Genomic DNA, 27,807 nt, shown 5'->3' on the forward strand with positions numbered 1-27,807 from the left:
TAGCCTGCACCTCAAAATCACCTAGGGACTTTATAAATGACCTATGCCCATGCCACATCCTCAAAGATTCTTTAGGTCTGGAATGGAGCTCTCTCCAATCAGGTGAGTGCCACTAGGGTTACACATCAGTTGGCCATGAGGTTCTAGGTTTCCTGGGAAAGTAGAGAGCAGCCCCTCTCAGGGCTCCTGACAGTGGGCTGTGTCCCTGCCCCACTGCTGTGGCTATTTTCTGCCAAAGAACAAAGCCTCAAAGGGCACCCATGACTGTGGCACCTCAGAATTCGCTGGCCAAGGAAGCAGGCAAAATGTCCTTGACTGTGGCTGTGTGGCGCACCTGAGAGGAGAGAAGGACAGGAAGTCTTCAGGTTTTGTTCTGTAGCCTTGCCTCCAGGGAGGACCAGACACGAGACGTTTGTGTGGTCCTCTTCCCGCTTCACCTCTCAACACACACACACACACACACAAACACATATGCCTCTGCCCCCCAGTGTGCACACCTGAGGACCTGCTTCTCCTGCACAAATCATCATGTCCCACAGAGATGCTATCAAGGCACAAATCCTGCAACACCTCCGTATCTCAGGGTCATTCATCCCCCAGCTCTGTGGTAAATCTACTAGGACTTTGTATTTCCTGTTCCAATGCGGCAGATTTATGGAAACACTCCCCGTCTCAGACCTGATACTGGCTGATCATGGCACCCTTGCAGCCACCCTGGGTAATACCGTCTGGCTGCTGGCTCTGCCCCCTGCTGGAACTGCACATCCATCCCCAATGTAGCCCCTCTGGGGCACGGAACACACAGTTACATGCAGTTAAATTAGAAACTAGGGCCTCTAGCTCCTAACTGATTCCCTGGGAAAGTGTTTGCTTCAGGGGGGGTCAGGAGGGTGCCTTGTGGCCAGACCTGTCGGTGGTCCAAGAGAAGAGGCCCCCCACGGCTGCTCTCCCTGGTGTCCTCTGCGGCTGGGCAGGAGCCACGTGTCCTGCTCCCGACCTTCTGGCTCCCTTGGAGACGCCTTGTGAATGCTGTCACGGTCCCTGCTAGGGATGCTCCAGACACAGACATTCAGCTTTACATACTTGTCAAACCAGAAATGATTATTTGCTTTACTCAGCATTTCAACCACACTCTGATTTCAAAACCTTTGATTCATAACTTTTAGAGAAGAAATTAATGACAGTAGAGTTAAATGTATGGTCTAAGGATAGGCTTCAGGGGTGTCCATAGAAATGGAAAATGTCATGTTTGTGGGGGTGCATGTACTTTTTCAAATGGCGAGGGGTTCAAAACTCTTCAATTCTCGAATGGGTTGGTGACTCCAAAATGGCTAAGAATGCTTTCGGATGTAGGAAGGCCCATTTGATTTTAGAATTTTATCTTTCACATTGATGGCAGAATTCATATATTCAGGAGTTTAACAGAATTTACTGAGGGGCCATGAGGGAGTCTGATGTCAGTCCCAGGGAAGCATATGTTAAAAGTGGCTAAGGAAGGAAAAGGGAAAACAAAGATTAGAACATAAAACAAAACTAAGACTCTTGAAGCCATATTCACAATGGCCAAAAGGTGGAAGCAACCTAATGTCTATTGATGGATGAATGGATAAAAAAATGTGGTCTCTTCCTATATTGGGATATTATTCAGCTTTAAGGAAATTCTGACACTTACTACAGCATGGATGAACCTTGAGGACGTCATGCTAAGTGAAATAAGCCAGTCACAGAAGGACATATAATACTGTGATTCCATTTATATGAGGTCCCCAGAGCAGTCAGATTCATGGAGACAGAAGGTAGAATGGTGGGCGCCAGAGGCTGGAGATGAAAAAGTGCTCGACCTGGATGGTGGTGACAGTTGCACACACTGTGAATGTATTTAATGCTATTGAACATTTTAACTGAACTTAAAATAGTTAAAATGATAAGTTTTATGTTATGTGTATTTGACCACAGTAAAAAAAATGGAGAAGAAAAGACTTAGGAGGCCAAGGTCAAAATACCACCGTGCATGTGACCAGTGGATTACAAATTTGGTTCTAAGTGTTTCAGCAGCCAAATCTCAAGCATTTTTCCTTGGAGAGTGAGGTGCTTACCTGGATTATAAAGCAAAACACTTAGTTATAATGGCCATTTAAGTACTGACAATTAAATCCAATACCTATTACACAGTCATTTAAATGTGTGACAATTTGCTAATGCTTTTATAAGCTGATGTGATCGGAAAGAGAAGGTGAATTATGTTCAGACTGATGTATATAATTTAAAATGAGGGTAATATATGATAAATTGGTGTTTTATGAAATAGACGGAGATGCTGAGACAGCATGAAGAAGTTGGGGGTGGTGGAACATGGGCGGACAGACACAGAACCCTCATTAGATCAGCAGATGAGTAGAAAACTAAGCAGCCTGCCTCGTGTTGTAGAGGGAGCACCAGCCCTTGGGTCATGCACACCCAAGACCTAGTGGGCTTCAGCACTAGGAAAATCTCCTTTCATCCCAGGGAAGGCTGCCGCTAGGGTCGCTGCTTTGCTAACCAGCCAGGAGCTATTAGCTCTGATGATCCTGGAAGGATGCAGAAGCCGTTCAGCACAGCCCCTGAGTTGAAAATTCTCTTGCCAGGCTGGAGCAGCCCCCCAGGAAAGCACAGCTGTCCCTGCTGGCCTGGATTCTGTGGAGGCCTAGCTCCAGCAGAGAGGTACCTGGAGGTGGAATCCCGCCTGGGTTGCTAGTCCTGTAGTCCTGGTCCCCGGCTGGCATCCCCTTGGAAGAGTGCTAGGCCGACTTCTCAGGCAGCCAGCTCCCACACCGCGGAGGTGGCAAGGGGCCTGGGATGCCATCCTGAAGCAGCAGCCACCTGGCTCCCAGGGAGGCTGCGTTCTGGGCCTGAACTCTCAGGAGAGGACCCCTTGCATCTCCACCTAGAGATGGCTCCCCCGGCCCTACCTCCAGGCCAGACTGTTGTCCTGATGCAGCGCACATGTGGGGACTGCTCTGTCGAAAAACCTATCCTTAGGTGCTTGGCCAAGGCCAGGGTGGGGCTTCTCTGCCTCACAGAAGCTGCATTCCACTGGCCTCTGGGATTGGGGCCAAACTTCCCTACCCTGGGTGTCCTCCAAGGGGGCAGGAGAGCGCCCCACAATGCATTACTCAGCCAGGGAGGAGAGGCCACAATCTGCTCCAGCCCTGGGCATCCTCAGTCGATTGTCTCAGTGGACCACCACTTGCCCATCCTTCTCCAAGCTCAGGGAGGAATGAGGTGGGTGCCAAGCAAGGTGAGAGCTGTCGGCAGCCAGGCTCTGGCAGGTGCCTTTCAAACCCGGGGAAGTCTCTCTGCACTGCAGTGCTGAGACCTGAGACGCCAAGCTGAGCGGCCGAGGGAAGCATCTGTCAGTTTCAGTTCTCCTTCCAGGGGGCTAGGGGACTCTGTACAGGTGGAGGCTCAGGAGGTGGGGGTCACACGTCTGTATCTGGCATGCATGCTGGGGTCTGAGCTGGCTGGCAGAAGCTCAGAGCTGATTTTGAGTCACTCTTTGCACAATGGGGCATAAGTATTCCACGCTGGTCCTCATACTCTCCAGCAGTTTTAGCCTGGCCTGTTTTCCAAGGCCACATTCTGAGTTACCCTGCAGTGAGAGTGCCATCCTCTGCATTCACCACACGCTCACAGGCCCACTTATCCGGATGCATTTTCCTTCCTCCTGTAAATTAGCGGCACATCCATTGTATCCCACGTGGGAGTGATTGAGAAATTTCTCTTTGGAAGTGCCCCGGGGGTACCACGGCCAAAGCCAGACTCCACCAGACAGCCGTTCATTTCCAGCGAGGGGGAGAGGAAGGGCAGGAAGAACCCACGTATCTTCTCGACATGTGCCGTTGCCAAGAAGCTCCTGTCTGAGTTGTTCGGGTGTGGAAATTTAGACAGAGAGATTAGATAAGCTGCCCAAGTCAACAGCCAAAGAGCTTGGGTGGTTGGTCACGGCTTGAACCCCAGAAACTGGTCCCAGGGCCTGGAACCTCTGGGAAGGGTCTGTGGGGCCTGTGGGTGCAGCCGGCCTGAGTTCCAGCCCTGCCACAGCCCCACAGTGAAGGTGGAACTCAAGGAAGCAGCACTCCCTCCCCCCAAGATCACTGTCTGTGCCTGCAGAACGGGGCTGATGGGAGCAGCCTTCTGGAGTGGTTTGGGCAGCAAGTGGTATGACCCACCACACGGCGGCAAGGACAAATGGCTCCAAATCCAGTTGCTTCTTCACCAGGAGTGAGGGGCAACTTTCAAGATGTTCTTAATTAAGTTAGCTGTGGTAATTACATTTTCATTCTATTTATATGAACATAGAGGGATAAAGGGGCATCTTAATGTTGCTTTAATGAACCAGGAGAAAGTCCCCCCTGACTGCCAAGCAGAGTATCTGCAGCCTGGTTGTGGCATTCTGTGTACGAGCCCTGCCGGCCACTCTCAGAGCTCAGGGGCCTGGGGCCCTGTGTTCACAGAGGCAGTAGGAAGGGCCCGGCGTCTACGCTGCCATCGCTGCCCGGACACAGCAATGAAGAGCGATTTCTTCCTATGCCTGCCCGTTTAGGTAGTTACATTATTTAACAATGTACTTCTCACCAGTTTTTACTGTGTGAAAATCTTGGGGTACATATAATTCCTTATGTCTGATACCCTTATTGACATTCCTGTGCCTCTTTGATTGTTCCCCACACCTTCCTGTTTCATTTGGTCCCATAACACATCCTTGTGGGAACAGCAGGGATGGCCTGTCTTGGGACAGGTGACGGAATGGAGGCCAGGGAATGGGCAGCTGGGCAGGCCCTCCATGGGCTTAGGCTCTTTTGGTTTCATTTGCATCTGTCAGGGTGAATCTGGGCGCTTTTGAAGAGAGTTTCTGCCCTCTAAGTGGACGACAAAGCACAGTGAGTCACTGTCCAGTTCTTTTTCTAAATACAGTTGATGAGCACCCAGAGATGTTTGGTTTCTAGGATCACCCATGACCTCAACAGTGCATGCAGGTTCTTACAACCCAGGAGGCTGAGGGGGCTGCAGCAACCTCTCTTACAGGAAAAGGTGAGGGGCTGAACGGTTTGACCTCCTCTGCCCCCAGCACTTGATTAGGCAATCAGAGGAAAATGGTTCTGCTAAGCCACATCTTGTATTCAGTGGGCTGCTGCTCAGCACTAGCACAGTTAAAAGGAGCTGGAAGTTCAAGGCAAGGGCAGAGACAGGCATCTGGTCCAGCCCTTACTTCCCAAAGAGACAAGATGTGGAAGAGAAGCCCCAGAGAGATGGGAAGGACTCGTCATAAGAGCTATTATCCTGTTTGTTTTGGGCTGGTATTCACATATGCCACCTGACACGGTGTTTCCAGAAGGATGAGACCCCACTGAGGGACACAGGGAGGACCCCAGGAGTACTGGGAGCTGCAGTGAGCTAGATCTGGATCTGGGTCTGGATCTGGAAGGATCCAGGACTGGTTGAGGACTGAGAGGTTTGCACAAGCCAGCCCTCCATCCCTGTCCCATAGGTCATCTGTGTTTGTCGTTTCATGCTGCTAAGGGGAAAAAATAAACACTGATTCCTACTCGATATCCTACAAAGGCAACATAAATCCAAGGTAGTCACAGGCAGGGAGGAAATCCAAGGCCAAGGGCATTCAAACTGCTGTGCTCAGACCCCAGGGCCCCTGCCGGGGTAAAAGCTGGGCCTGGGACTGGGGACATGCAGAGGGATGGGCAGGAGGGTTGAGTCAACCTGAGCAGGAGCCCGAGTGCCGCCAGCCTTGGACTCGCTGGAAGATCTCTACTTTGCCCTGGACCATTTGCTTTGCCTGAAAGGAAAGGAGGCAAGTTTTGTTTTGTTTTGCATTCTTGTGTTAAAATGTATGTGACAAAATGTATCATTTAACCATCTTTTGTTTGTTTTCACTTTTGTAAATATCAGATTAAAAACATTTTTAATTGAGAAATAATTGGCATATAGTATTGTGTTAGTTTCAAGGTGGACAGCATAATGATTCAGTATTTGCATATACTGTGAAATGATCACCCCAGTAAGTAGAGTTAACATCCCTCCTCTCACAGTTACACACTCTTTTTCTTGTGATGAGAAGTTTTAAGATTGTACTTAAATTTTCAAATATACAACATAGTATTAATAACTACAGTCACCATGCTGTATATTACACCCTCAGGACTTAATTATTTTGTAACTGGATGTTTGTACCTTTGACTCCCTTTACCCATTCTGCCCACCCCCAGCCATGGTGGTGATGGTTGATGCACAACAATTGGAATGCACTAGATGCCACTGAACTGTACATTTTAAAATGGTTAAAATGGTAAATTTCATGTTATGTGTATTCTACCACCAAAAGGAAAGATAAGCAATACATACAGGAAACCAAGCCTTGACGTGGGCCTGGACTAGACAGCTGCACAAACAGTAGAAGAAAGGATGGGAGAGCCATTGTGGAACATTTCCCCCTCCTGCCCAGGAACCCTGGTAACTCCCTGGAACAAAACTGGGACACCTCTGAATTAGCCAATCTCCTCATTTCATAGTTTAGGAAACTTCAAATTATGAGGTAATTAGTAATAAGACTCTTCCAAACTACCTCTCTGCTACCAATTTTAATTCTGACCAACAAGCCACTCTTCTGGTTGAGATTCTACACTGTTGGCCAAAAGGAGAAAGCAGGTTTGAGGTAGGTTTAGTGAGCTATTATCCTGTTTGTTTTGGGCTGGTATTCACATATGCCACCTGACACGGGGCCAGACGTCCTTCCATATGGAGAACTGCTCCCCTGGCTTCCCTGAGCCTCTGCTCTTGTCACCTTGAGGGAAAGGCCAGACTAGAATATTCATCAGGCCATGGCTGACCTGTCTGGGTTATGGGTTGATCTATGTCCCCACAAAGATGTGTTCAGGTCATAACCCCTAGGACCTGTGAATGAAATAGGGTCATGGCAGATGTTATTAGTTGAGATGAAGCCATTCTGGAGTAGGGTGGGCCTTTAATCTAGTGAGTGGTGTCCTTTTAAGACGAGAAGAGACACAGTGGCATGCTGGAGAAGATGGCCATGTGGTGACAGACGCAGAGATTGAAGGGCTGCAGTTACAAACCAAGGAGCCCCAAGGATTGGCGGCTGGGAAGAGGCAGGAAGGATCCTCCTGACTGGTTCCAGGGGGGCACAACCCTGCTAACACTTTAATTGTGTACTTCCAGAGATGAGAGGACACATTTCTGTTGGCTAAGCCCCAGCGTGTGGTGCTTCGTCATGACAGGTTCAGGGACCTAACGGGCCTGTACTGGGTGGGAGGGCCTTACAGGTGGGGCAGGCCAGTGGGCAAGTTCAGAGTTTCACTCATTGCCAATCCACACTCAGAATGTGTATCATATCCCAGTAAAATTATTTGGAATGCATTTTTAAATTACTTCACTTTTTAATATTAAGTATATTTTAAAAGGAAGGTGTATCTCCCTATAGTAACTCAGTCCTGGAGAGAAAGTCTTGGTGGTTGATGGAATCCCAAGTTATTAGAGAGATGGGATAATATGATAATACACTAAATTTGGGAAATCAATGTGAATATATTTGAGAAGTCAGTGTTATTGAGTGTTGTGTTGGAAACAATGTCCCAGCAATAACAATAAAAACAGCATTTCTTCCAACATGGGAATCTGGGCACATCCATGGGACCCAGATTTTGGTGTCTAATACTCCTCTTCAATTAAAAAGATTAAATTGGGGATTGAATGCATGTTTTGGAGCAAGAATAAAAGACATCAGGGCAGGTGATAGAATATGCCTCATCCTTGTTATTTTTAAGAATGGAAAAGTGTTATCTCTGCCATCTATAGATACTGTGTTTCTTTGGAAAGCATATCTCTGCTTATCACAGGTAGCTATGGAAGAGCATACGTAGGAGGGAGTGACTTGAACAGGTGGGTCAGCTAAAATAACCCAAGTATACAAAGGAATTGTGCTATGAACAAGACAGTGTGGATGGCAAGTGGAAAGTGAAGTAGCCATTGGTGAACCTCCATGATCTCACACACAGTCACCACTTAAAGAATATCCCAACATGTGTTCCTACAAAGCAAACTAGCCAAATGTCCTTAACAGTGAGAGAGCAACCCCAGATTAACTCCCCCTTTCTCAAGGAATGAAACCTCTGGATAACTCCAATAATTATAATGAGATACTAATAAGACTTATGTCCATGAGCTTCCAGTTATGATGACAGACCAGACTTTACACATCTTAATTATTGCACAGTAAGTAGAGGTCACATACAAAACTTAGACATCACTTACTTCACTTCCAGAAAAGATTCCAACTCTCAAAATTCAATGTTATTAAGGAAGATAGGAACCGGAAGTCCTCTGATATAATAGGTACAACATTCTGGCAATAAAAAGAAACTCACCCCAGTGACCAGTGGCTCAGGTTTAACTCAACTTGCTCTAAGATACGTCCCAACCAAGAATCATAGGTCGCCAGCTCAAGGCTTGTTATCTCCTGGTAGGATCAAGGCAAGATTCTCTTACTTTGGGATCTAAGGTATAAAATGTCAGTTATTGAACTAAGAGAGTTACTGAGATCCAAGGACAATGAGTGAGGATCAAAGGGGGAAGCAAAGCCACAGCTACATCATTGTATTAATGTTAATTAATAGTAAGATTTTAGCCTGTTTTGGTGTAAGCGCATTAATCAATTTTTTAAGTTTTTCTATTTTTTGTGTGACTTACATTTAAAGAGTCCTAGAACACTGAAAGGAATTAATATGTTAGTTTTGAGATTTTAATTAAATGCCTGAAAGTGCTGGCTTAAGCTTGTATTTGAGGGTTTTTTAAATTGATTGAGTACATTTATTTTGTAAATCTATAACTTTTTATTTGTTAGTTGTAAGCAATTGCAAGTCTTTAGGGCAATGTTGATTGTTTAATATCTAAAAGAATGTAAATTGTCTAATAAATTTCTAAGATTATTAATTGGAACATTGCCTAAATTACAATTAGTAGTCAGTATTCTCTCCATGCACAAATGCCCCTCTGACACTAGGAAATCCATCAGCACTGAAAATGGAAACTCAGGAGTTTTCTAATACATAATAAAATAAATTCAGAAACGTTATAAAAATGAAAGCTCATCTTTGCAATAGCTACAGTCATCTCACAAACCATATGGTCTGTGTGCCACACTTTGGGAAATAACCCCTGTATAGAAGGTTCCAGAACTTAAAGGATAATAAATATCATTGATTTACACTTTTTTTTTTGGTATCACTAATATACAATGACATGAGCATTATGGTTGCTAGACTACTCCCATTATCAAGTCCCCACCACATACCCCATTAAGAGTCACTGTCCATCAGCATAGTAAGATGCTGTAGAATCACTATTTGTCTTCTCTGTGTTGTACAGCCCTCCCCGTGCACCCCCATGTTATGTCTGCTAATCATAATGCCCCTTTTTCTCCCTTATCCCTCCCTTCCCACCCATTCTCCCCAATCCCTTTCCCTTTGGTAACTGTTAGTCCATTCTTGGGTTCTGTGAGTCTGCTGCTGTTTTGTTCCTTAAGTTTTTTCTTTGTTCTTATACTATACTGATGAGCAAAATCATTTTATACTTGTCTTTCTCCACCGGGTTTATTTCACTGAGCATCCTAGTTCCATCCAAGTTGTTGCAAATGGTGGGATTTATTCTCCTCTTACGGCTGAATAATATTCCATTGTGTATATGTACCACATCTTCTTTATCCATTCATCTACTGATGGACACTTAGGTTGCTTCCATTTTTAGGCTATTGTAAATAGTACTGCGATAAACATAGGGGTGCATGTGTCTTTTTCAAACTGGGCTACTGCATTCTTAGGGTAAATTCCTAGGAGTGGAATTCCTAGGTCAAATGGTATTTCTATTTTGAGTTTTTTGAGGAACCTCCATACTGCTTTCCACAATGGTTGAACTAATTTACATTCCCAACATCAGTGTAGGAGGGTTCCCCTTTCTCCACATCCTTGCCAACATTTGCTGTTGTTTGTCTTTTGGATGGTGGCCATTCTACCTGGTGGGAGGTGATATCTCATTGTGGTTTTAATTTGCATTTCTCTGATGATTAGTGATGTGGAGCATCTTTTCATGTGCCTATTGGCCATCTGAATTTCTTCTTTGGAGAAATGTGTTCAGATACTTTGCCCTTTTTTTAAATTTGATTATTTGCTTTTTGTTTGTTGATGTGCTTGATATCTTTATATAATTTGGATGTCAACCCCTTATTGGATATGTCACTTATGAATATATCCTCCCACACTGTAGGATGTCTTTTTGTTCTACTGATGGTGTCCTTTTCTGTACAGAAATTTTTTGGTTTGATATAGTCCCACGTGTTCATTTTTGCTTTTGTTACCTTTGCCTGGGGAGATATGTTCATGAAGAAGTTGCTCATGTTTATGTCCAAGAGATTTTGCTTATATTTTTTCCTAAGAGTTTTATGACTTCATGACTTACATTCAGGTCTTTCATCAATTTTGAGTTTACTTTTGTGTATGGGTTTAGACATTGATCCAGTTTCATTCTCTTACATGTAGCTGTCCAGTTTTGCCAACACCAGCTGTTGAAGAGGCTGTCATTTCCCCATTGTATATTCATGGCTCCTTTGTCATATTGACTATATATGCTTGAGTTAATACCTGGACTCTCTATTCTGTTCCACTGGTCTACGGGTCTGTTCTTGTGCCAGTACCAAATTGTCTTGATTACTTTGTAGTACCAAATTGTCTTGATTACTTGGGAAGGGAGATCTCCCTGCTTTATTCTTACTTCTCAGGATTGCTTTGGCTATTTGGGGTCTTGTGTGGTTCCATATGAATTTTAGAACAATTTGTCCCAGTTCATTGAAGAATGCTGTTGGTATTTTGATAGGAATTGCATTGATTGAATCTGTAGATTGCTTTAGACAGGTTCGCCATTTTGACAATGTTAATTATTCCTAGCCAAGAGCATGGGATGAATTTCCATTTATTAGTGTCCTCTTTAATTTATCTTAAGAGTCTCTTGTACTTTTCAGGGTATAGGTCTTTCACTTCCTTGGTTAGGCTTATTCCTAGGTATTTTATTCTTTTTGATGCAATTGTGAATGGAATTGTTTTTCTGATTTCTCTTTCTGCTAGTTCATCATTAGTATATAGGAATGCAACAGATTTCTGTGTATTAATTTTGTATCCTGCAACTTTGCTGAATTCAGATGTTAGATCTAGTAGTTTTGGAGTGGATTCTTTAGGGTTTTTTATGTACAATATCATGTCACCCGCAAACAGTGACAGTTTAACTTCTTCCTTACCAATCTGGATGCCCTTTTTTCTTTGTGTTGTCTAAGAGCTGTGGTGAGGACCTCCGGAACTATGTTGAATAAAAGCAGAGAGAGTGGGCTTCCTTGTCTTGTTCTTGATCTTAAAGGATCTTCCAGCTTCTCGCTATTAAGTATGATGTTGGCTGTGGGTTTGTCATATCTTGCCTTTATTATGGTGAGGAACTTGCCCTCTATACCTATTTTGTTGAGAGTTTTTATCATGAAGCGATGTTGAATTTTGTTGAATGCATTTTCAGCATCTATGGAGATGATCATGTAGTTTTTGTCTTTCTTTTTGTTGATGTGGTGGATGATGTTGATGGATTTTCCAATGTTGTACCATCCTTGCATCCCTGGGATGAATCCCACTTGGTCATGATGGATGATCTTTTTCATGTATTTTTTAATTTGGTTTGTTAATATTTTGTTGAGTATTTTTGGATCTATGTTCATCAGGGATATTGGTCTGCAGTTTTCTTTTTTTGTGGTGTCTTTGCCTGGTTTTGGTATTAGAGTGATGCTGGCCTCATAGAATGAGTTTGGAAGTATTCCCTCCTCTTCTAATTTTTGGAAAACTTTAAGGAGAAGTGGTATTATGTCTTCTCTAAATGTCTGATAAAATTCAGTGGTGAATCCATCTGGTCCAGAGGTTTTGTTCTTGGGTAGTTTTTTGATTACGAATTCAATTTCGTTGTTGGTAATTGGTCTATTTAGATTTTCTGTTTCTTCATTGGTCAGTCTTGGAAGGTTGTATTTTTCTAGAAAGTTGTCCATTTCTTCTAGGTTTTCCAGCTTGTTAGCATATAGATTTTCATAGTATTTTCTATTAATTCTTTGTATTTCTGTGGTGTCCATTGTGATTTTTCCTTTCCCATTTCTGATTCTGTTTGTGTGTGTAGACTCTTTTTTTCTTGTTAAGTCTGGCTAGGATTTATCTATTTTGTTTTCTCAAATAACCAGCACTTGGTTTCATTAATTTTTTCTATTGTTTTATTCTTCTCAATTTTATTTATTTCTGCTCTGATCTTTATTATGTCCCTCCTTCTGCTGATTTCAGGCCTCATTTGTTCTTCTTTTTCCAGTTGCAATAATTGTGACTTTAGACTATTCATTTGGGGTTATTTTTCCTTCTCTTAGTAGGCCTGGATTGCTATATACTTTCCTCTTAGAATTACCTTTGCTGTGTCCCACAGAAGTTGAGGTGTTGTGCTGTTGTTTTCATTTGTCTCCATATATTGCTTGATCTCTGTTTTAATTTGGTCATTGATCCGTTGATTATTTAGGAGCATGCTGTTAAGCCTCCATGTGTTTGTGAGCCTTTTTGTTTTCCTTGTACAATTTATCTCTAGTTTTATACCTTTGTGATCTGAGAAGTTGGTTGGTAGAATTTCAATCTTTTTGAATTACTGAGGCTTTTTTGTGGTCTAGTATGTGGTCTATTCTGGAAAATGTTCCATGTGCACTTGAGAAGAATGTATATCCTGCTGCTTTTGGGTGTAGAGTTCTGTAGATGTCTGCTAGGTCCATCTGTTCTATTGTGTTGTTCAGTGCCTCTGTGTCCTTACTTATTTTCTGTCTCATGGATCTTTCCTTTGGAGTGAGTGGTGTGTTGAAGTCTCCTAAAATGAATGCATTGCATTCTATTTCTTCCTTTAATTCTGTTAGTATTTGTTTTACCTATGCAGGTGCTCCTGTGTTGGGTGCATAGATATTTATAATGGTTATATCCTATTGTTGGACTGACCCTTTTATCATTATGTAATGTCCTTGTCTCTTGTTGCTTTCTTTGTTTTGAAGTCTATTTTGTCTGATACAAGTACTGCAACATCTGCTTTTTTCTCCCTACTGTTTGCATGAAATATCTTTTTCCATCCCTTCACTTTTAGTGTGTGTATGTCTTTGGGTTTGAAGTGAGTCTCTTGTAGGCAGCATATAGATGGGTCTTGCTTTTTTATCCATTCTGTTACTCTCTGTCTTTTGATTGGTGCATTCAGTCCACCTACATTTAAGGTGATTATTGTTAGATATGTACTTATTGCCATTGCAGGCTTTGGATTCATGGTTACCAAAGGTTCAAGAGTAACTTCTTTACTATCTCACCATCTAACTTAACTCACTTATTACACTATTATAAACACAGTCTGATGATTCATTATTTCTCTCCCTTCTTTTTCTTCCTCCTCCTCTCTTTATATGTTAGGTTTTTAATTCTATACTCTTCTGTATTTTCCTTGACTGATTTTGTGTATAGCTCATTTTATTTTGCATTTAGTTAGTATTTGATTGGTCTACTTTTTTGCTGTGGTTTTATTTTCTCTGGTGACATCTATTTAGTATTAGGAGCACTTCCATCTAGTGTAGTCCCTTTACAATACACTGTAGAGATGGTTTGTGGGAGGTACATTCCCTCACCTTTTGCTTATCTGAGAATTGTTTAATCCTTCCTTCAAATTTAAATGATAATCTTGCTGGGTACAGTATTCTTGGTTCAAGGCCCTTCTGTTTCATTGCATTGAATATATCATGCCATTACCTTCTGACCTGTAAGCTTTCTGCTGAGAAATCTGATGATAACCTGATGGGTTTTCCTTTGTAGGTGATATTTTTTCTCTCTCTGGCTGCTTTTAATATTCTGTCCTTGTCTTTGATGTTTGCCATTTTAATTATTATATGTCTTGGTGTTGTCCTCTTTGGGTCCCTTGTGTTGGGAGATCTGTGGACTTCCATGGTTTGAGAGACTATTTGCTTCCCCATCTTGGGAAAGTTTTCAGCAATTGTTTCTTAAAAAGACACTTTCTATCCCTTTATCTTTCTCTTCTGCTTCTGGTACCCCTATAATGTCAATATTGTTCCATTTGGATTGGTCACATAGTTCTCTTAATATGCTTTCATTCCTAGAGTTCCTTTTATCTCTCTCTGCCTCACCTTCTCTGTATTCCTGTCCTCTCATTTCTATTCCATTAACAGTCTCTTACACCTCATCCAGTCTGCTCTTAAATCCTTCCATTGTTTGTTTCATTTCTGTTATCTCCCTCTGGAATTCCTCCCTTAGCTCTTGAATATTTCTCTGTAGCTCCATCAGGATGCTTATGACTTTTATTTTGAATTCTTTTGCAGGAAGATTGGTGATTTCAGTCTCTCTATGGGGTTTGAGGCATTTGGGACTGAACATGGTTCTTCTGCTTTTTCATCAGCAAATGGCATGTGTTTCTGCTGTGGGAACAAAGTCCCTTCCTGCTTGCTGTTCACCTTGCCCATTTTCACTGCCTGTGCCAGTCAACCACACACAGGGAGCGGCTTCTGGGTCAATCCCAAGTTGCCTTGGGTGGGGCGTCCCTCGGGATGGCCTAGAGCACTGGCGGGCATCACAGGTGTGTGGCATGTGTTATCCCATGACAATGGCGCCCCTTCATGCTTTTGGGACTCCATGCCGGCCTCCGCTGCCTGTGCTGTGCAATTGCACACAGGGAGCAGCCTCTGGGTTGATCCCCTGAGCTGCCATGGGATGTCCTAGAGCACTAGCGGTGGTTACAGGCAAGCAGCACATGTTCACCATGAGAACAGAACCCCTACATGTTTTGCAGACTCTGCACTCATTTCCTCTGCCTGTGCTGGTCAGGCGGGTGCAGGGGGCAACCTCTGTCTTAATCCCTTGAGCTGTCATGAGCGGGGTGGCCCTTTGGATGCCTTGGGCACTGTTGGGGTTTGCAGGTGAGCAGTGCATGTTCCCCGGGAGAATAAAGCCCCTTTTTGGCTTCTGGACTCTGCGCCAGTCTCCGCTGTCTGTATTAGTTGCCTGTGCACAGGGGGCAGCCTCTGTGTCTGGCCTGGTTAACCTCGTACTGGGAGAAGCCTCTGTGTGGTTGCTGTGGGTGGGGCTGCTCCCTGTTTGCTCCACAGCAATGGCATGTCAGCTGGTTCGCTTGCAGTGCCCATGGGAGGGGGGGAACAAACGGCAGGCTGCTTATCACTGTGAGGGGCTTCAGTGCTGCATTGCCATCTGGGGTGTTAGGGTGCCTGAAGTTTCTTAAAGTTCACACTGCTGGGCTGAGTGTGCCAGCATGATTTTGTCCATCTGTTAAACCCTTGTTCCTTTAAGAGTTTTAAAGTGCTTGGTTTTCTTTTGTCCCAGGACAGCTGGCTGTGGGAATCTGTTTGCAGTCTTAGTCTCGGATTTTGCTTTTCCGTTTCTCTAACATCCAGTACACCATGCAATGTATGTCTGTGCTCTTGGTGCAGATTAGTAGGGCTGGTTATTTAGCAGCCCTGTGCTTCCACTCCCTCCCCACTCTGATTCTTTTCCTCCTGCTGGGGAGCTGGGGTGGGGGGGTGCTCGGGTCATGGCTTCGTATTTTACCCTTTTCATGAGATGTTGAGTTCTCACAGATGTAGATGTAGCCTGGCTGATGTCCTGTATCTTCAGGTCAGTTTTTTAGGAATAGTTGTATTTGCTGTGTTTTCAAAATATATATGATTTTGGTAGTAGATTTCTGCCACCCTACTCATGCTGCCATCTTGAGAATCTCACCTGATCTACACTTTTATATTTCTAGGCTAGAAATACCTTTTGCTGGAAGCTCCCATTACATATCAGAATTGGAACCTAAGTCAGTAAAAGGTAGCAGCTTAAAATAACAAATGCTGAATATCTCACATAGTTTCAAAGGGTCAGGGGTCTGGGAGCAGCTTAGGTGGATGGTTCTGGCTCAGTGTCTCTCATGATGTCTCAGTCAAGGTGCAGGCTGATGTGGGGTCATTTGAAGGCTTATGTGGGGCTGGAAATTCCTCTTTCCAACTTGGTTTAGTGGTTGTTGGCTGAGGCATCAGTTCCTCTGTGATTGTTGGTGGGAGACCTCAGTTCCTCACCAGTGCAGCTTCTCTACAAGGTTGTTCCTGGTGACGTCTGGCTTCCCCCCAAGTCAGTGGCCAGTGAGAAAAAGGACCCCATAGTGCTTTGTCACACTTTCACTTCCTCTCCATCCACATGTTAGAAACAAGTCACTAACTCTAATATTGCTCAGGAAGATGAGAATTAGGCTTCCCTCTTGCAGGGAGACATAACAGGGAATTTGTTTTTTCAAACCACCACAGCTCCCTCCAAAGCCGAGTGCTGGGATGAAGCTAGGGTTGTTATTCCAAACGTGGAACCCAATAGCCTGTGCAGATATCACTGGCACGCTCTGGATTTCCTCTTAGAGTGTGTGTGCCATGCGGGGCTGAGACTCTGAATCATGGCAGTCATTTAAACACCATTAGCTGGAATAAAAACAGTCCAAACGGTGCACTGTCTGCTAATTGCCTGCATTTTAACTTCCACTCCTTTAGAACATGTACACTTCCTTTTGCTTTTTTTATTTTTTCTGTCAGCACCAAGATCAATACCCCATTCCTTCCAGTCTAGTGTAGATGATCTGGGATTTCTAGCAGTTTCTCACATAAAAGCACTTTTTTTTTCTTTTTATGTTTCAGAGTTTGTCAAGACCCAGAACAGACTCTCCAAGTATATATGTCTTGCATACCAAAGGGCATTGCAACTTATTTGTTGATTCTACCAGTATCGGTAAACATGATGTGGGTCCTGTGCCAGGCTCTGCACCTAAGGAGCTCCCATCTTGTGGGTGACACAGACTTGAACATGTACATGCACGAGCCCTGAGGGCTACAAAGGAGACAGTAGGATCCTGAGAGACAGAGCATGAAAGGCTTTCCCAATGAGGCAGGATACTTTTTTGAGCTGGGGTTTCCTTCTGGTAGGTTCCTTTCCTTTCTCATATTAGCAGAAATTGAGACACTCCACTTCCTGACCTCAGGGGTCTTTGTGGGTGGGAGGAGAGCAGAAGTTGCCTGTGAGACCTTCCCACAGAAGTTATGTGTCCTGGGGTGTACAGTGTACAGTGTACAGGTATACAGTGATTGGAGAAGCCATGTCTCAGAACTGGGTGGGAGAGAACTGTAGATTTTTGGACAGAGTCCCAAGGAGATGGCAAGATTGTGTGGTGTCCCCAGAGCACAGGACCCTCAATAATCAGCTGTCCAATCTTCCCACGTCCTGTGAGTCAGGCAGGTCAGTGTGGTCTGATGACCATGTGGGTTGGACAAGGGTTTCCTGGCTATCACAGAGGCAGTGGGGGACTCCTAACATAAGATCCAGGATCCTGTACAATTTGGGGTGGGTAGAGTAACAGCTTCAAGAAAATTTGAGATGTATTTCCTTTCCAGCCTCACATGATAGGGGCTGGAGTCAGATATAAGTTCATTCAAAGAAATTATGATGAAGCTTTTGGCAGATCTTCTGAGCTTGCAGTCTGAGTCATTCTGCTTCATGGAAGGAGAGATGTTTAAAACAAAGTTGAGACCCAAAGCGTGAGCCCAGGAGAGGAGTCTCATGGTGGCAGTGCTTTCAAAGCTGAGGTGAGAGCAGTGTGTGTCTTGATGTGAGGTGTGGTGGGAAGATGTGAGAGAGACCATAGCCCAGAGGACCAGGGATCCTGAAGGCGGATGAGGCCACCAGGTCACATGAGGCTGAAGAAGAGCCAGAGCTTTGCCTTGGATGCAATGTAACGGGGATGTAGGGAAGGGCTAAGCAGGGTCTGGTGGCATGACAGGATCACTCTGACTTTCTAAAGATCCATCTGGGTGAAGCCTGGAGAATGGATCATAACAGCCCTGAACAAACACCAGAGAGGAGCTTATAGGCCACTGAAGGAGCAGAGAGATGGGGCTTGGCAGAGTGTGGTTTCGGTGGGGGCGGAGAGAAGAGAATGGATTTGGCAAATGTTTAGAAGGTAGTCTGAAAATACTCAGGTATCCTGGTTAAGTAATTGTGGGAATGAATGGTCAAATTCAGAGGCAGTGAGAAAGATCTCCCAAGGAGAGTGAGAAAGCAAATCTGTCCATCCCTGATAGGGTCCTAAGCCTGGGGCTTCAGACATGTTTCCTTTTCTCAGGACCTGTATCTTGAAGGATTGTTTCCCCATATTTGGTGAAAAGAAGGTGAGGAGGGGTATGGAGGTAAAAACATTTATAGGTATGAGGGTGGATTTTTGATTTTTCCTGCGAAACAGGAAATAAAGCCATGGCTGAAGCATAGGCAGATTGAGCATAGAAAGCCTTGGATTATTTGCTCTGGGAAGCTGGAATGGAAAGATGGATACCATGAATTTACAGTAGCAGTAACATGCACAATTTGTGTGATTTTTTCCTAGCAGCTCTCAGCAGCTTGGGTGTATTAAAGAAAACAGATGGATAGGTTTCATTATCTGTTTATGTTTAAAGTGGTTTTCTTTTAGGCAGCATGTAGTTGGGTCTAGTTTTTTTACCCAATCCGTGACAGTCTCTGACTTTTAATTGGGGCATTTAGTCCATTTACATTTTAATGTGATTATTGATATAGTTGAGTTTAAATCTGCCATCTTGCTCTTTGTTTTCTATTTGTCCCATCTGTTCCACTTTTTTCTTTTTTCCTGACTTCTTTTGGATTGAATTTTTTATGATTCTATTTTTTTTTTTTTTTTTCCAGGGGAAAGCGCGAACGCAGTCCCCCACTACCACAAATTATGCAGTCGAGTTTCCCACATTTGGGGAAATCGCAGGGGTCAGCACATCCGGAGTGCAATGGATAAGCCTCGCCCTGGGAAAACCACCTTCGTGATCATGGTATCTCCCCTGCCAGGTAAGTATTTATGATTCTATTTTTATCTCCTCTATTGGCTTAGTAGGCATACCTCCTTGTTGTGTCATTTTAGTGGTTGCTATAGGGTTCATAGTATACATCTTTAACTTGCTGTTTCCATTCAAGATTCTTGAAGGTAGATATTCTAGTACTTCATGTATGCCAGAAGAATCTTATGCCCATACACTTTCATTTGTCCCTTCTCTGACTTTATGCTATTGTCACACTTTTTCTTTCTACCTATGTTATAAGCCACACACTTCATTGTTATTATTTTTTCATTTGAACAGTCACTTATTTTTAAAGATACTTAAGAAGAAAAAAGTCATATTTATCCATGTAGTTACTATTTCTGGTTTTCTTCATTCTTCTATGTAGATGCAGATTTCCACCTGAGACATTTTTCATTTATTGTGTTTATGGGTCTTGTGGTGATGGAATTTTTCAACTTTTCAATGTCACAAAAAAGTATTATTTTATCTTTATTTTGGTAAATATTCTTGGTGGGCATAGAATTCTAGGTTGACAGTTTTTATTTAACTCAGCACTTAAATTGTTGTTCTAGTACCTTCTGGCTTGTGTAGAATCCAAATAGACATCTGCTGTAATTCTTATCTTTCTCTGCATATAATGTGCTTTTTCCTCTGGCTGCTTGAAGATTTTTGTTTTTGTCATTGTTTTAAGTAATTTGATTACTTTGTACCTTGATGTAGTTTACTTTATATTTTTGGTGCTTAGGGTTTATTGGGCTTTTTGTATTTGTGGGTTTATAATTTTCACCAAGTTTGGAACATTTTGGCCATTATTTGTTCAAATATTTTTTCTGTACTTCTTTCCTTCCACTTCAAATGGTGTCCAACAGTTCATGGATGCTGTTCATTTTTATTCAGTCTTTTCTCTCTGTATTTTATTTTGAATGGTTTCTATTGATGCTTTTAAGTTGATTATTATTTTCTCCTGCAGTCTAATCTGCTGCTAACCTTATCTAATATATTCTTTATCTCAGGCTTTATAGTTTTCATCTCTTGAAGTTCTTTTTGGGTCTTTTAAAAAGTATCTCCCATATTTTTGCTTAAATATACTACATCTTTTCTCTAACTTCTTGATCATCTGGAATAATGTTATGAAATAACTGCTTTAATGGGCTTGTCTGCTAATTCCATCATCCATGTTATTTCTGGGTCTATTTCAGTTGATTGATTTTTCTTTTTTTGTGTGTGTTGTATTTTCCTGCTTCCTTTCATGCCTTGTAATTTTGAATTGGATGCCAGACACTGTTAATTTTATTTTCTTGGGTGCTGGATATTTTTGTATTTCTATAAATATTCTTGAGTTTTGTTCTGTGATGCAGTTAAGTTACTTGGAAACAGTTTGATCTTTTCAGTTATTGCTTTGCTAGGCAGAACTACAGCTGTGTTTAGTCTAGAGATAATTTTGTCCCACTTACTGAAGAAAAACCTTTCTGAGTTCTCTTTCCAATAGGAGCAGGAGCTCTTCTGGCCCTGTGTGAACTCTGAGTATTGTTGCCTCTAATCTTCTTGAGTAGTTCTTTCTTTGGCCTCAGGTAATTTCCTTACATGCTTACCCTGATCAGTAACTAGCTGGGCCATGTAGCAGATATTCAGAAGTCCTTCTGTGTGCAGCTGACCTGTCTCTTCTCTGCAAACTCTGTCCACCTTGGCTCTTTAGAAATCTTACCTCAAACAAAGCAACTCATTTCTAAAAAGGAGACCATTGGGCTGCACCTGGATTCGACTTTCTGCACCCATTCTCTGGAAATTCTCTATGGGCTGTAAACTGGGCAATCCTAGGACTCTCCTGATTTGTTCCCTGTTACCATCATTACTTGATGTCTAGTGTCCTGGAAAACATTAAAAAAATTTTTTCCCCACTGTTTTAGTTCTTTCAGTAAGGAAGATAAATCTGGTCTTTGTTACTCTAGCTTGTCTGGCATTGGAAGTCTTGGATGGGTTTCTCTAAAACTGACCACTAGTACGATAGGTATTATGGAACTAAAAATAGTTAAGAGCATTGTGGGAGTTGCCCAAACTGGATGAAGTGATACATCATGGGGCTTAAGTCACACTGGGAAAGAAAGTAAGAAGGGGGGCCACACCCAGAGAATGACCTGGAGGGCTTCATAAATTCAAATGAATAGGATGGCAGGACTTAGGCAAAGAGAAAGCTAGCAGTTGAAGAGGTTGAAGTCAGAATTTGGCATGCTTATTTAAGATTTCAGAAGTGAGGCAGTTCAAGGGGTCAAACTGCGGGGTGTGGCCAGCAGTTAGCTCAAGTGGAGTATGATAGGCAGTTGTTGAAACTGACCATGTATTTGGAATGTGAAGGAATTAATTACCTCTGCTTGGGAGGGTTTCAGAGGTGGCCATTTCTTTGGAAATGGGGGAAAGAGAGCCTCATGTTCATCAAGGCTGTGGGGTAAGTTTATTTACAACTAAATAAAGGTCCCTTGGGAAATAATAAAAATGACTAGTGGTAATGTCAGAGTAGAAGCTGGTGGGACAAAAATGTTTGGCATCATGGAGAGGACAACATATGAGAAGAGTGAGCTTGATTGACAGGCAGGCTAAGCATTCCTGGGATAAGATTTACTGTGTTCCAACTAACCAGCCTGAAATTAATTATTCAGGTTAGAGGGGTGGGCTAATGTGGGAGGCCAGCTAGCAGATGGCCTCCAGTGATTCTCACATCCTGGGATTTGTGTTCTTGTGTATCCCCTCCTACACTGAATAGGACTGATTTTTGTAATCAATAGGCTGTTGTAGCAGAGTATGACTTCTAAGGTTAGATGATAAAAGAACTGTTGGCTTCTGGTTTGCTCCTTCTTGGATCACTGGAAGAGGCCAGCTATCAAGCTGCAAGAACACTAAAAGAGCTTATGAAGAGGCTGTGTGGAGAGGAACTGAGGCCCCCTGCTAACAACCAGCACCAACTTGCTAGGCAGGTGAGTGAGCCACCTTGGAAGTGCCTCCCACTGCCCCAGTCAGGCTCTCAGAAGACTGTAGCCCTGACCTAACATTTTGACAGTCACTTCATGCATAGGTAACCTTAGGGCTGGAATTGTCCAGCTAAGCCATTCCAAAATTTCTGACCCATAGAAACTGCATGAGATAATAAATATTTATTGGTATTCTTAGCATTTAAAATTCCAGGCAATTTATTATTCAGCTGTAGATAACTAATGCTGATTTTGGTACTTGGAACGGGGATAGCTTAACAAAATCTAAAAATATGGGCATGGGTTTGGATCCAGAGGGTGAGCAGAAGCTGGAAGGACTCTGAGGAGTACTGGTGGGCAGTTCACGCACATTGTCACTTGTCTCCTGCTTCACCTTGTTGGGATGGGACACAGCTGGGCCTGCAGCTTCTCCACTTTCTGAGGGTAAAAACAATTTAGCTGCTGCTTCACTTTTGCCCTCTACATCTTACAGAAAATGACCCTTGGGACCTACCTAACTAAAAAAAAATGGAGAACGGAATTCTTAGAAATGCAGTTCAATGAAGCCAAGGTGACATTTTACAAAGGCACTGTGACACCCAAATGGAATGCTGTCAAAAAGTTGTCCTTGAGGAGATCATGTCAGGAAGCCAGGGGACAGGATTATCTGGTTTTCACAGAGGTCAGCGGCCCTCAAGTGTTGGGGAGGCTGAGGATGCCACCGTGGAGGGGAGCCACAGTACTGAGGACGGACACTGAGCTGAGAGGTTAACCTCTTTTGTTTGCAAGGGGCAGAGACTTGGGATACTGAGAGTGACGGGAATCTCAACCATGCTGCAAGGTTTCATGGGAAATCAGAACAAGACACAGAGTGTCCCTTCTCTTCTATCACTATTTCTGCAAAGAGGTGAAACCAAATGAAGGAAAGATAAAAATCCAAGAGATTCAAAAGCCTACAGGAAGCTACTGGCTTCAGTGTGAGTTGGGGTTTGATAAGGTGGAGATCAACTAGGAAATGGGCTGCATCACCAGACTCACAAGTCTCAGGGCACTTGAGCACCACACTAAAATGGCTTCTCTCTTCATCCTGGCTATGGGAGAAAAGTCCCGAGTTATGCCTGGAGAAGAAAACCCAGGAGACATACTTCCTTTGTCATAGCCCAGCTGGCACACAACAGGTGAGGCTTTCTCTATATCTTTTTCTGGAGAGTATTCTGGAGAAACTCTTTTCAAGCAGTACACAAGAAAGTTTTTGATCTTTTAGGAGCTTTTCAAAGAGAACTGGGTGGGGATGGTGAGAAGCTACTGTCTGAGAAGTGAGGCATTTAGCTCTTAGCCCAGTGCCAGTCAGCTCTTCCTGAGCATGTATGGACTGCTGCTGGCTCAGTGCAGCTGGGAAACTTCTGTCAGTCAAGATGGTGTGGATTGTGTGCTCAGAGGGTAGCAAAGTCATGCAGGCCTGATGTGGACATCAGCCCCAGTCTCCTTGGTGCACAAAGTCTGCTCTTGTCATTCTCAGTCACCAAGATCCCTAGAGCAGGCAGGAATTACCCCTCTCAAGCCTTCCTGTTTTCAGAGAGGGTCACAGGTCCCGCCGCTCTATCTCAGCAGGAGTGGCACCTCCTCTGCCATGTCCTGTAACAAGGGTGCCTGGGATGCTGCTGTCCCTGGGCTTCCCCCAGGATCTGGAGGCACCAGGTACTGCCCAGCTGGGGTGACTTGGGACAAGTTATTTAATCTGTTCTACCCCCAGTCTTTTTGGCTTAAGATGGCCCCATAACTGGCCCCTGGATTATGCTGTCAAAGAGCAGCTCTGCTGCCATTTGAGAAAGTGCTCTGCACAGTTTCTGGCACAGAGCCGGCTGGCGTTCCATAGAGGTTCATCCCCATCATCTCTGGTGATCGTTTAACAGCCTGGAATGCAGCTTAAACTCACTGGAAGTCCACAGCATAGCTTCCTTCCTCCTCAGGGGTCAAGCTGGGCCCTCAGTAGCGAGGAGCAGGCCACCCAGCTGCCATCTTTCCCACTGGCAGGAACTGCCTTGTTCAACTTTGTCCTGATTAGATGAGCTCTGATGCTATGACCTTCTACAAAGTGTTCTCTCAACAAGCTTCAGGCTCGAGTGAGGCCTGGAGAGGACAAATATTTCCTCCACTGACTGAGGTGAAGCAGAGAAAGGAAGACGTTGCATTCAGTCAGAAAATCACTGTCCTGGCACCAGGCCCAGGGCTCGCTACTGGTCTTCCCACCGGGAGGTGATTTACTCTTTCGGGGTCTCATGGCTTGTGTTTCCTCAGCACCAGGGGAGGCTCCCAGGATGGGCCCAGAATTGTCATTAGCAGAAGTTCTCAAAGACCCTGCTGTACCTGCTCCAGGCCAGCAGACCACAGGCACCATGTCTCTGCCAATGGCCCTGAGTGACGGGAGCTGCCCCTCCCTCTGGGCACCGGGATACCAGGAATACGCCACGACTGGTCACCAGTCTTAATTTATTGAGTTGAGAATTCACACAAGGTAACATCACACAGTAAAATCATTTCCAGGGCTTAGTAAAAATGATTGTCACTCACGGTACTTCACAAAAATTTCTTTTAATGAATAAATAATTTGATGAAATCAAAAATATTTACAATATAAACAAACGGAAAAGCTTTGGCTCTGTGAATCTGGTTGTGGAGCTTGGTATTTCTGAACTGAATTCTTCCCAAGCTTTTCCCTTGGAAACAATACAAATCTGATAGAAACAACAACTCGTACAACATATCTTTGTTCATTATACGTTTATCTGTTAGTCTTGGAAAGGTACATAAGCTTATATTATGCAACATGTTAAAATACAAATATTAACTAAAATAATATATTATCATAATGCCAGGTAGCATTCTCCACAGAACAAAAATGTACACTTGGCTGTAACAATAACAAAGGTTCACGGGCCACAAAATAATACCCCAAAGGTACAAATTCCTTCATAAGAATATAATTGTGCTCTTCAATTTACCAGATGTCTACGCTGCTCTACGAAGCTGATGCCTAGGAGTACAGTATTTGACGACTGTATGCTGTGTGTGCGTTTCCATCAGGCAGCAGCATTACTGGAATTGGGCAGTGCAAGCAGTTTTATAAATACTTTTTTTGGGCTCTTAAAAAGAGCCAATTATGCAAAGCAAAATAAGCATATTGAGAAGTGTTCATCTCATCTACACAAATACCATGGAACGTCTTGGCTTTGTGGGATGAACGGGCTTGTTTGCAGACCTGTTTATGCCGTCAGCCAGAATTCAAGTATTCCAGGGCCACCTCGTAGCAGAACTTGTACTGATCCTGGAAAAAAGATGGGACAAAATGTCAGCTCGGTGATATCTCCGAGACAGCTGCTTCTCTTATTAGAGCAATTATGCCAGGATAGGATTTTAATTGGAAGGAATCACACTGAAAAGGATTTGAGTTAGAAATGAATCAGAAAGTCATGGTTCTGAACCATAAACACCTTGGTGATCTTAGATGCTCCCCACAAGGCCTGATGAAACGTATTTTGATATCCATGCTCAGTAGAATTCCTGGAATTTCTAGACAACTGAAAGACTTATATATGTTTGTCCACACATATATGTCCACCTGTACATCAACATTGTGAGCACACAGTACGGGACAATCAAGAGGTAGAAGGAAAGATAATGAGGGCTGGAGGAAATGCCTTCAGGACTTGCTCCCGTCAGCAGGATTACCTCCATTTATGAGAATTTATTAAGTGCCTCTTAAGTACCAAGCACCTTGGCCTGGGCCCTGATGTTGAGAAGTCCATGGTCCAATGAGGAGGATGAGATGGGTAACCCCATGATGGCATGTGAGGCAGAGGTGAGCAGGGCTCCTGAATGGCCCCCCCAAAACGTGGAAGAGACAGAAGGACATCTTAGGGAAGAGATGCACAGAGGTAGCAGAGGGGAGAGAATGCACGGAGCTGGGGTAGGGGGTTATGTTGCTTGGCATGTCCAGGACTGTCCTGATTCATGCCTGTTGTTCCAGTGACATCACTGGTAGCTTCCTCTTTTTTCTCGAAAACATCCCAATTTGAATGATAAAGTAAATGGTCATCCTAACTGAGTTAAAATACATGTTCCAGGTTGAGGCAACAGGATAAGGAAACAGGGGAAATGTTTAATGCCCTCTGGAAATGACATGCCAGTAATTAATTAGGCAGGAGAATTAATCACTCTTGAGCACACCTTTCTCAGATCATAGGTCTTGGCCTAAGCAAGCCTCAAGTGAGGTCCTGGCCCAGGTGGGATCTCAGGTGCAGAAAAGGGCATTCTGCACCTGTGTTTATGTGGTGTGCTGATGGACACACTTCTGAGTGTGGCCTTGAATCAAGCAAAGGGACGGGTTGAGGATGCTTTCATCGGCCACCTGGCAGCAGCCCAGCATCTGGGAGAGAGGGCTCAGCACCTATAAGGCTCTTTTCCCACCTTAGTCAGAGACAAGCTTTCACCAGCTGTGAGAGTCAATGCCACTGGCTCATTACCCAGCACAGGGGCTACAACCAAGGAAATGGATCTCTTATTTCTGGGTCTGCCAAATGAACTCAAAATAAATGTCCATGTTTTGGATATATGCCTCCTAATTGGTCACTGCCATTTTCTATTCTTCACCTACATTTTGTTCTCTAACTGCTCCACTAGTCCAACCTGTTTATTTGAAGAAAAGGGCCGTGGTTTACCCCTCTGGTAAAATACACCAGTCCTCACCTCAGAACTGGACACACAGTTGGGGGTGCCAAATATTGGTCATATATATAAACAATGACAAAACAGAACAAGCAGCATTTGATTCAATCCAATAAGCTTTAAGGCTAGAGAAAGCAGATTTCAGGACGCAGCCTCCAGAGACTTACAACCTGGAGAGGAAGACAGAGCGAACTGATCATCTCAATCCACTGGAGGTGCCCCAAGATCAAACATCAACTGTGGCCACAACCACCAGGCTGAAGTAAGACGGTGTTGGTGAGGATGTGGAGAAACTGAAACCCTTATATACTGATGATGGGAATGGAAAAGGATGCAGCCACTGCGAAAAACTATGTGGCAGTTCCTCGAAAGGTTGAACAGAGAGTTACCTTACAGCCCAGCAATTCCACTACTAGGTATATACCCAAGAGATCTGAAAATGCTTCACAAAGACTTTCTGATTCACCTTATATCTAGAATTTGATACTTCTATCTTCAGAATATTTAAAAGAAATAGTTCAAATTTTAAATTCTGAAAAGCCATATTATCAGATCACCAGGTTGACATATTAGCTATGAAGTGCTCAAATCATTTCTCCTGTTTTTGTGAATCACAGGGACCATTTTTTTCCCCAGGGAAATCTAAGAGATCCATATCCTTTGCATAAATGTGATTTTGTACAAACCCAGTTGTGCAATTAATTTCAGTGCCTACTACGAACCATCCTTCTCACACATGAGCATGCATTTGGAGGGCCTCAGACTACAACAGCCTAGGAAACACCGAAGGGATTTCAGGCTCTGCTGCTGAGGGGCTGCTGTATTGGAAGTCACTGAAGTTGTGCTATTGTAAGTATGATTGTAATTTTGAAAATAATTCTCTCTTATCTTATCCCTTCTAAGCAAGCTGCCAATTCCAATAGATTCCGTGATGACTGGTTTCTGAATCAGAAAAATAGGAGGCATGAGAAGGAAGACCATAAATTGTCACATCCCCTTCCCCAAGCTCCTTGGGAAATGCCTGAAGTCTTCCTACACTGGAAACTGATTGCATTTGATCGCCATGTACAGGCCTGTCTCCTGCAGTTTCCTCTC

The 27,807-nt window shown here is 43.6% G+C and overlaps 1 protein-coding gene and 1 non-coding gene across 10 annotated transcripts in view; both read right to left on the reverse strand.

Annotated features, from left to right (window-relative positions):
* Positions 1–18,875: 18,875 nt before the first annotated feature.
* On the reverse strand, positions 18,876–19,039 carry LOC118970544 (U1 spliceosomal RNA). The gene has a single exon (XR_005058603.1). It is a non-coding gene; the product is annotated as a U1 spliceosomal RNA (small nuclear RNA).
* Positions 19,040–24,563: 5,524 nt separating this feature from the next.
* PTPRM (protein tyrosine phosphatase receptor type M) overlaps positions 24,564–27,807 on the reverse strand; it is an 857,076-nt gene continuing 853,832 nt past the window's right edge. For all 9 annotated transcript variants that reach the window (XM_037008365.2, XM_073212814.1, XM_073212816.1 and 6 more), the window contains one exon: positions 24,564–25,312. In XM_037008365.2, coding sequence (XP_036864260.2) covers positions 25,259–25,312 — 54 coding nt within the window. In that variant the 3' untranslated portion in view covers positions 24,564–25,258. The remainder of the gene's footprint in view (positions 25,313–27,807) is intronic.

The sequence above is a fragment of the Manis javanica genome, chromosome 9, assembly GCF_040802235.1.
Source record: "Manis javanica isolate MJ-LG chromosome 9, MJ_LKY, whole genome shotgun sequence".
Taxonomy (NCBI): domain Eukaryota; kingdom Metazoa; phylum Chordata; class Mammalia; order Pholidota; family Manidae; genus Manis; species Manis javanica.